Below are 9419 nucleotides of genomic sequence, written 5' to 3' on the forward strand. Positions count from 1 at the left end.
AGTCTATTTAATTATGTAGAACGTGTTGTCTATATTTATTTAAAGTTGCGCATTTTGATGTGACATTACATTTCTCAAACACCCCCCCCCTGTCACACATTGTCACAAAATGTCTGACCCCCCCCCCCCCCCCCAGGTGCGTGGCGTCATTTATGGACGGCCCCTTTGACCAAAAGAGTTCCGAGAGCCGCATCACACGCGGAGCTACATGTACACAAACAGAGACACCGCAGCAGGTATACAGCAGCAGACGACAACAACAACAAGACATTCTGACTTAAATTAACAAGATCCGCGATGGAATAAACTGCGTCTAGTTTGTTTGTGTTCACCCTGAGTTGTTATTTAACAACGCAGTTTGGTTGCTGGACATTTTGTTAGCAACCAAGACTTGCCACGGTGGCCCATTGCCTGCCATATTTAATACTTTGCTAATTATCACGAGTTCAATTACGTTGAAGATTAAAGGGGTTTTATTTTTTTCTAAAACGGCTTCCCCGAAAGGGCGCAGCCAAAGAGCCGCTTGGGAGTGATCAGCCAAAGAGCCACTTGGGAGTGATCAGCCAAAGAGCCGCTTGGGAGTGATCAGCCAAAGAGCCGCTTGGGAGTGATCAGCCAAAGAGCCGCTTGGGAGTGAGCAGCCAAAGAGCCGCTTGGGAGTGATCAGCCAAAGAGCCGCTTGGTAGTGATCAGCCAAAGAGCCACTTGGGAGTGAGCAGCCAAAGAGCCACTCGCAATGCGGCTCCGAACGAGCCGCATGTTGCCCCGACCCCCTTGACTAGGAATCATCACAGCCGCGACTCTCTTGCAAAACTTCGCCCCCACATCTCAAACGACTTGGGCACGGTGACTGCGAAGCGACCTTTGCTAAGCTCAAGGGTGGGTGTACAGTGCTCAAGTTATTCCTTGTCAAGGGGCCTGACCGTTCGTCACCAGTTAATTATTAAGCTGGGCTCGAAGGTCACCTCTCCCCCACGTCTCAATTAAATGCCCCCCCGCCCGCCCGCCCGCCCCGGGTTTCTATTCGCTTCGGTCTGGAGGAGTTTTGCGCGACCGATCTCTCTCACTGTTCGTCGGAGTTTTTATTCAACGCCGGAGGAATCCTATGAGCCATGAAGCTCCTTATCGCGGTCGTCCCAGTTGTCAACGCGACAAATTGAATTATCGATTAGCTATCGTTATCGTTGCCCCAGACTACTGGGGCGAATGCTCTCAGCGAGCCACCTATGGGGTGGGTGGCCAACACCACGTCCGGCCGCCTTTGTCTCTTGAGTGGCGATGTTGACTACACACCGCACCAGGTACTCATTTGAGGCTGAGTCGATCTAGGGGAGGCCCATGATCGGTTCAGATAATCGTCACCGGTGTTGGCCGTGAGCAAGAATTCGTAGCGCAGCGTAGCGCTAACCGCTCCACCAATACCACAACTACCACCACCATTCGCCACTAAGTGACGGTGATGTCACCATGGCGCCGGTGCCAGGCCAGGTGCACTTTGAGGCTTTCACGTGAAGTGTCGAAGGCTCGCTGGCATGAGGTCTCGGGACAGACCCCAGCAGGTGCCATGAGTTGGCGGACTGAGATGACCGATAGACGCACACCAGCTGTAACCCTCTACGATGCCAACTCGCTGCATTTTATCCGACCGGCGCTCCGCTCGTTGTTGTGAGCGGCGCCGCTCCTCTGCCCTCCGTTGCTGCTGGAGGGCGACTGCCTCCAGCTGCCCAGCAGCAGCCTCCTCCACAGAGGCCTCCTCAATGCACGACGGCGATAACTCGACAGTGTTGCATCCTACGTAGCGACTGCCTCATTCCATAGGAATGTGGAAGTTCCACCCCCAATGGCCACCAATGGAGATGAGCAAACAATCCACGTGTAGCTCGGTGGAGGGTGCATCATCCACTTTGGCACATCGGTTCTCAAGCTTGAACAAAACGAATCTTAGCTTGTGAGACGACGTGTACAAGTCAATTCTGTTCCATCTTTGTGTTCAGGAGCCAAATGGTCAGGGTCGAGGTCTGTTGCCGGCCGAGACGAGACGATTTGAGGAGCGAGAGTTCGCGTGGTTTTGCTGTTCCTTGTAACAGAACTGCAGGCGGTGTTTAGTTTGTTGTCCTTCCCCCGCACCTCCGATTAGCACGGTTGGCTACGTACGGTGCGAAAGAAGTTCAACATACGTCCATACGGACAGTGGTTCACTATACGATCCACACACGTCAATGAACCCGTTGCACAAATGTGTAAAGCGCGCACACACAGATGTTACAGGCTGAACGCCTTACCTGATTTATCTGATTACTTTTGTCCATTGCTGCTGTGGCTGCTTGCGGTTCTCAGTCGCTCGGAGGGAGACGCGTGGTCACACCTGGACCCCCATGCCACGGTGACTGCAGGTGAACAGGCGCGCCGGAGGTTGGTCAGGTGCCTGGGAGTCCATTAAGCTCAAGCACTTCCCCCTAACCACCCACACCGCGTCCCACCCACCTACCCAACCATACCGCGTCTCACCCACTCACCCACCCACACCGCGTCTCACCCACCCACCACACCGCGTCTCACCCACCCACCCACACCGCGTCTCACCCACCCAACCATACCGCGTCTCACCCACCCACACACACACCCATCCACACCGCGTCTCACCCACCCACACACACACCCATCCACCCCGCGTCTCACCCACCCACCCATCCACCCACCCACACCGCGTCTCACCCACCCACACCGCGTCTCACCCACCCACCCACACCGCATCTCACCCACCCACCCACACCGCGTCTCACCCACCCACCCACACCGCGTCTCTCCCACCCACACACACCGCGTCTCACCCACCCACCCAACCTCACCGCGACCCACTCAGTCACCCCGCGTCTCTCCCACCCCACGCGAGGCTCCAACCCAGCCCCCGGACTCACCCGGCTCAGCTAATTGGAGGGAAGTGAGAGTAAGGCGACCTCCGGCTACCTACGGCACTCAACCGGGGGTGGCGGGGGGGGGGGGGGGTAATCAACGTATTAAAACAAAAACTGGGTTAGATCGCGTAAATATATAAATGTGTCGTTAAACACGCCGCCACCCGACACAGCCAATTAGTAATGTGTGCCACGTCAACAAAACGTGCCGATTCGTGTTCGGCTTCAGCACCACCGCCCGATGTGCAGGCAGAGTTCACCCCACAACGCTTTACAATTCCAGTACGAAGTTTAAAGGTGGTGGTTGTACGCAATGTGACCTTTTTGTCAGTATCAAAGTATGAAACAATAAGAACAGATTTTACCCTTTCTGGCAATAAAACAGGAGGTGTTAAGATGTTCAAACACAAAATAGAAACATTTTGCAACCTAATTTTTATTTTTTCATACTTTGACACTGGCAAAACAGCTATCCCATGATACAGCTGCTCACCGCGAGCTATAAATGCTCTGATACGTGTGGCATTGACACTGGTAGTGAGACGAGGCCATGAAGAAGGCAGCTGTCTCTGGTATAGGCCAATCAGTTTCAAAGACAATGCATAGATTAGAGTTTGTTTTTGCATGATCACCACATGTACGTGTGGTGAATGCAGACTTGATTCCTTGCTAAACGTTTCTAATTGGTGTTTGCACATCTGAACGCCTCGTTTCACTGCTAGAAAGGGTAAAACCGAGTCGTATTACTGGTAGAAACCTTCTGGTTACACCAGCCCACAGGGGATTATTGTGTCCGTCCGTCCGTCGTGCAGGGAGGGGCTGGATGAGGAGGGCGGGGCTGGGTGGGGAGGGGAGGGTGGGGTGGGGAGGGTGGGGAGGGTGGGGAGGGAGGAGCTGGGTGGGGAGGGTGGGGCTGAGTGGGGAGGGGAGGGTGGGGAGGGACTGGGTGGGGTGGGGCTGGGTGGGGAGGGGCTGGTCACCCCGTGGTGCCCTTATAAAACGCAACGTTTAACCTACTCACGCCGGCTTGTGCCCGCACTCACAGTCGGGCATATTTGCGGAATACACCACGCCGCCGTTGACCCTGGCCATTGACAGAGCAACCCAACGTTCCTACCAGCTCCCTCCGCAGGAATGTGTTTTTTAAATCCTTTATATTAAGTTCACTTGCTTGCTTGCTTGCGCGCTTGCGACCGTGCAAATCTTTCGGTCGTTTTTTAACCCACTTCCCGTGATCCAATTGAGCTGACATTTTGCACACAGACTCGTGCGTGACAATTTATTTTCGTGAAAATTTTTTTCCAAAATTTTCCACTTTTTAGGAAAAAAATAATTCATATTTAATTTAAAATACCAATGTGATAAAAATGAAACTCTTACTCAAGAAAAACAGAAATGAATAATAAAATAAAACCGATGCCACGCATATAAAGGATTTATAGTGAAAAACTTTGTTTTTACGGGTAAATTTTTTTCATACTATGGTTGTGCCCATGTATATGATGCTGGGGCGGGTGGGGAGGTGGGGTTTCAGACACTTTCACGAGAACCGCTGATTGCTCTTTACAACGAGCGCGACAACATCCCCCCAGCGCTGTACAGTCGAGGAGATAACGTGTTTATTGTACGGTGTGTGGGCAAGATGTGTGTGTGTGTAAGGTGTGTCTGTGTGTGTACGGAGTGTGTGTACGGAGTGTGTGTAAGGCGTGTATGTGTACGGAGTGTGTGTAAGGTGTGTGTGTGTTTAAGCTGTGTGTGTAGGGTGTGTGTGTGTATTTGTGGGGAGCGGTATTGTAGTGCTTAGTGCGCTGCGCTACGATCCCCGACTATCCGAGTTCGATTCCCGCTCACGACCAGAACCAGTGACGATGATCAGAATCGTTCCTGGGCCTCCCCTAGTTTGACTCAGCCTCAAACGAGTACCAGGTGCGATGTATAAACATCGCCACCGGGGAGACAAAGGCGGCCGGGCGTGGTGCTGGCCACCCACCCCCTCGTGTGCCGTTCCGGCCTTCATAAGTGCTCGTTAACAGCACTTGCTCCAGCAGTCTTGTAAGGGTGTCAAAACGATAAGTACAGGAAATCTGGAGAACCTTAATTTATCTCGGCCAAATGGTGGCTATGCACGTCGCCTGTAACCCAGCAACTGTGGCGGCCAGGGTTGTTGGATCACACACGGATGTTGTGCAACTCCCTTGCCCGTGGGTGTTGAGGAGGTGCTGTACCCCTGGCTCGCCAGGAGATGGCGGGACAGAAAATGGGCGAATCGCCATCTGTTTCCATCTGTACGGGGACAGAGCCTTGCTCCCTCTCCCGCGTGGGTGTTCTCTGGGTGCTGGGGTTTCTCCCCACGTGTATAACAAACACCAATTAAGTGGTTGAAAACTTCCCCGCTGAAATATAGTCCGAAGTCAAATTATTCTCTCTCTTTAAACTTTGACTTACATCTTGAACCGTCCATACTGTAAAGAGAAAACATTGAACATTTTACAAAACCTATGATATTTTTCCAGACCTATGCAAAAATAACCTTGGCAAAAATCCCTTAAACCAAGGTGAAAAAATTTAAAAGATACTAACAAAGGCATCATATTTTTGAGTGGCCCATGTCCGGTGATTGACACGTTTGTGTCCTGGTCCAAAGTTCAGAGCTTCAGGCTCGTATTGTCAATGAATAGGAGGCTGGATGACCCAATTGCTAGCATTACACAAGAGTACTGCACCTTGAAAGAGTAACATGAACATTTGACAATGAATTGTACGTGATTTAAAATTATATTTTTTGTTCATGATTACAGTAACCTGTATTATGGTCATGTGACAATCCTAATTGCGCTATGGTCAATTAAAACTTCACATTATTTTTCAAAGTAAGGTTTATTTAAAACAAATAAATATGCAAAAGAAAACAATGTTAGAGGTCAATTAATTTGGAGTCACAAGACACGTGGACCACCCTGTACACAACCAACACCCACCTCCCGCATTCCGGTTTTGCACGTCACGTTCATTAGCGACGAAGAGAGATAGGAAGATTAACGTGGATCAGAGAACATGCGCAGGTTAAACAGCATGTGTTTATGTTGAACTTCGTTCGCACCGTACGTAGCCAACCATGTTCATCGGAGGTGCGGGGGAAGGAAAACAAACTACACACACAAAGCAGTTAAAAAAAAGTTTTCAATTGGGGTGATTTAAAAGTGCGCAGTTCCAGTGGCTTTCTAATATCGGAGAGCAAGAGCGTTCCAGACGGCCCCTGAAAGCGCGCGATGCGGTGACCGTCTTTTCATGGTTAGCCAGCTGCTGCGAGGATGACCGGGAGAGTTTGCTTGATGGTGGTTTATGCTCCCTGACGACCGTAAACCATCAGCAAGCGAGTGGACTTGGGCAGAGCATGCCTTTAGAAAGGTTGGCTGCTCATGGATTGGCAAAGGAGAGAGAGATACATGGTTTAGCACAAGAACATGAGAGAAATACGCAAACTGCATATTTTAAATGTATTATTTGAAATCACACATGTACTATTTACAAATAATCAGTCTCCAGCTTCTTGACTGTCTGCTGGAAGATTGCCAGGAAGCTCTGATTGTTGCGGGCCGTCGCCACTGAATGTAGCTGGGTAACTGGCTAAACGGGTTTCTTCCCCCCTCCCCCCGTGTATTTGACAATATAATCTACTCGGTCGTTAATTTCAATTCTGGCGGTCGCCTGATGAGGCTGGTTGCAAGGTTGTAATTGCCGGGGAAACGTCACGGTACTCGAATTGCAAATCTTGTGGGTTTGCTCTCCAACACACAAGCGGCGTGCTGAAGTAGAAGAGGATTGTCATGTTCTCTTTACGCGACAAACCTTACTAATTGGCTATGTCGGGTGGTGGCGGGTTGAACGACACATTTATATTTACGTGATCTTACCAAAACTATAACTCTTATAGATTCAGGTGGAACAATCCGGAACAGCGTCCCGGTCATTATGTTTGGCACGCCACATCCATCACTTGTATTATTTTGTCATCAGGATACTGCATCGACAGGTATCACAAACCTGTTAATAGGATTGTGGGAATCGAGAGTATAATTATTAGATGGCCATTGTGGATAGACGTAGCTTGTACCCGAAAGTGGTATAGTGCCTTATGCCGATCATTCCTTAATCAAAGCCAGCCTAGAAAAGTGGTCTGGAAAATATCGAGTGGTGAAATAAAGTCCCTGGTTGATAATCCCACGTGTAAAAAGCAGAGTAAAAAAAACACGTGCGTACTTTTTTTTATTCTGCTTGCCATTGTATATGTGTGTGTGTATGTCGAGAGGGGTTGTAAAGAGCAGACCTTTCTGCCAAGCTCCCATTTCTGCGTTCCCCCTTTCCACGCGAAGTCTCTTGGCTTCGCAAAGCCCCCCCTCAGCGCCGAGTGAGCTTCTTGTCAGACGGGTTATGTGAGCGGTGCGGCAAAAAAACAAATGCAACGTTGCGCCACACTCGAAAGCTGGAGTCCCGGCATAATAAAAGTTGGACATTCTGATGACGCGTTAAATACACTTGGCGTGGCTCTGCGATGCGCCCGTCTTGGGGGGTTTACCGACTATTGCTCGGCAATGATATTCTGACGTTTAATAGAAAAATCTGGGGGTGCTTTTTTTATTCTTCTTCAGGAAATGAAACTCAGCACCTGGAGCGAAACGTCGGAACACCGTCCTGTGTAGCCTTTAAAAAGACTGTAGGGGCAAGTGCTGTTAGCGAACACCCTACGAAGGCCGGCACGGCACACGAGGGGGTGGGTTGGCCAGCACCACGCCCGGCCGCATTTGTCTCCCAAGCGGCGATGTTTCCACATCGGACCAGGTACTCATTTGAGGCTGAGTCGAACTGGGGGAGGCGCAGGACTGGTTACGATAATTGTCACTGGCGGTGGCCATGAGAGGGAATTGAACGTGATGGGTTGATGGGTTTGTGGCGCAGCTCGTTAATTGGTGCACCACCACTCCCCACAAGGGGCCGTCCATAAATGACGTCACGCGATTTTTGACGATTTTTGACCCCCCCCCCCTCGTCACACGGCGTCACAAAAAATCAGACCCCCACTCAAATATGACGTCACTAAGCTCTGCCCCCCACCGCCGAAATATATAAAACATGCTTCAAATCGCTTTAAACTATTGTCATTGTAGTGCGTATTTAATGTGGCGCTGCACTCTGATGTTGTAGGAGGAAACATTTATAAAAAAAAGTCTATTTAATTAAGTAAAACGTGTTGTCTATATTTATTTAAAGTTGGGCATTTTGATGTGACGTCACATTTCTCACCCCCCCCCCCCCAGGTGCGTGACGTCATTTATGGACGGCCCCTTACGTGACAAACCTTACTAAGTTGGCCGTGGCGGGTTGGTGGCGGGTTTAACGACACATTTATAAATAACGCGATCTAACCCAACAACGTTGGTTATGGACCATAGTAATAGTGCGTGTTTAATGTTTAGAAATGTGACATGTTGTATCGTTACATTGCTATCCAGTAACTCATCCCCCGTCCACTACGTACCATAAAACACACTGTGACATTGTCCACAAAATTACTGCTCTTCTTATGGCTAAATGTGTATTTATGTTCTTAAACACAAACGGGAGAAACTCACCAAATGGGGTCTAGCCCTTTAAATGTGTCGTTGGGCACGACGTCAGACGTTTCACTCCGCCTGTTGTGAGCCGCTTCAGGAACGTTGCAAATCTACATCGCAACAAATGGAGTAACACCTCACCAAGTAACGCGATAAATAATGCCTCCTTCCCACGCCTGGATATCCACACGAAACACGAATTTCGCTTTCCACAATCCAACGGTTGCACGGCCTTCTGTGAGCGCATATGGGGCCGTCCATAAGTGACGTCACGCACCTAGTGGGGGGGGCGGGCGGTTAAACATTCGTGACAATGTGTGACGAGGGGGGGGGGGGCATTGAGAAATGTGACGTCACATCAAAATGCCCAACTTTAAATAAATATAGACAACATGTTCTACTTAATTAAATAGACTTATAAATAAATGTTTTATCTTACAACATCAGAGTGCAGCGCCACATTAAATACGCACTACAATGACAATAGTTTAAAGTGATTTGAGGCATGTTTTATTTTATTTGGGGGGGGGGGGGGCAGAGCTTTGTGACGTCATATTTGAGGGAGGGTCTGGTTTTTGTGACGCCGTGTGACAAGGGGGGACGAGGGGGGGGGTCAAAAATCGTCCAAAATCGCGTGATGTAATTTATGGACGTCCCCTATTATCTCGGCAGCCGTGGTTCAATGCAAGTGAAATGACACCGACGAGCGAACACGAAGAGCCTCTTTATTTTAGACGACGACTACGACGACACCAGCACGGGGCTTCGTCCTTCACCTAGAATCTCGTCCCTTGAACGTCCGCACCCCCCGTGCTCTCTCCCCGCCCATCCTTCTCGAGACCCCTTTCTCCAACTTCCCCTCAATGTTTTTTCCCCTCTGACAATTCCTCCC

The 9419-nt window shown here is 49.9% G+C and overlaps 1 protein-coding gene across 2 annotated transcripts in view; it reads right to left on the reverse strand.

The window, feature by feature from the left end:
• Positions 1-2936, reverse strand: part of LOC133345080 (BAI1-associated protein 3-like) — a 58111-nt gene extending 55175 nt beyond the window's left edge. The window contains exons 1-2 of one of the 2 annotated variants that reach the window (XM_061555544.1): positions 2919-2936; positions 2283-2387 (exon numbers count right to left, since the gene is read on the reverse strand). In XM_061555544.1, coding sequence (XP_061411528.1) covers positions 2283-2309 — 27 coding nt within the window. In that variant the 5' untranslated portion in view covers positions 2310-2387; positions 2919-2936. Of the gene's footprint in view, positions 1-2282; positions 2452-2918 lie in introns of those variants that run through there. The other variant, XM_061555537.1, reaches the window with a different exon arrangement.
• Positions 2937-9419: the final 6483 nt, after the last annotated feature.

Source organism: Lethenteron reissneri, chromosome 3 (assembly GCF_015708825.2).
Source record: "Lethenteron reissneri isolate LAM-NWPU_2019-01 chromosome 3, ASM1570882v1, whole genome shotgun sequence".
NCBI classification, from domain to species: Eukaryota; Metazoa; Chordata; class Hyperoartia; order Petromyzontiformes; family Petromyzontidae; genus Lethenteron; species Lethenteron reissneri.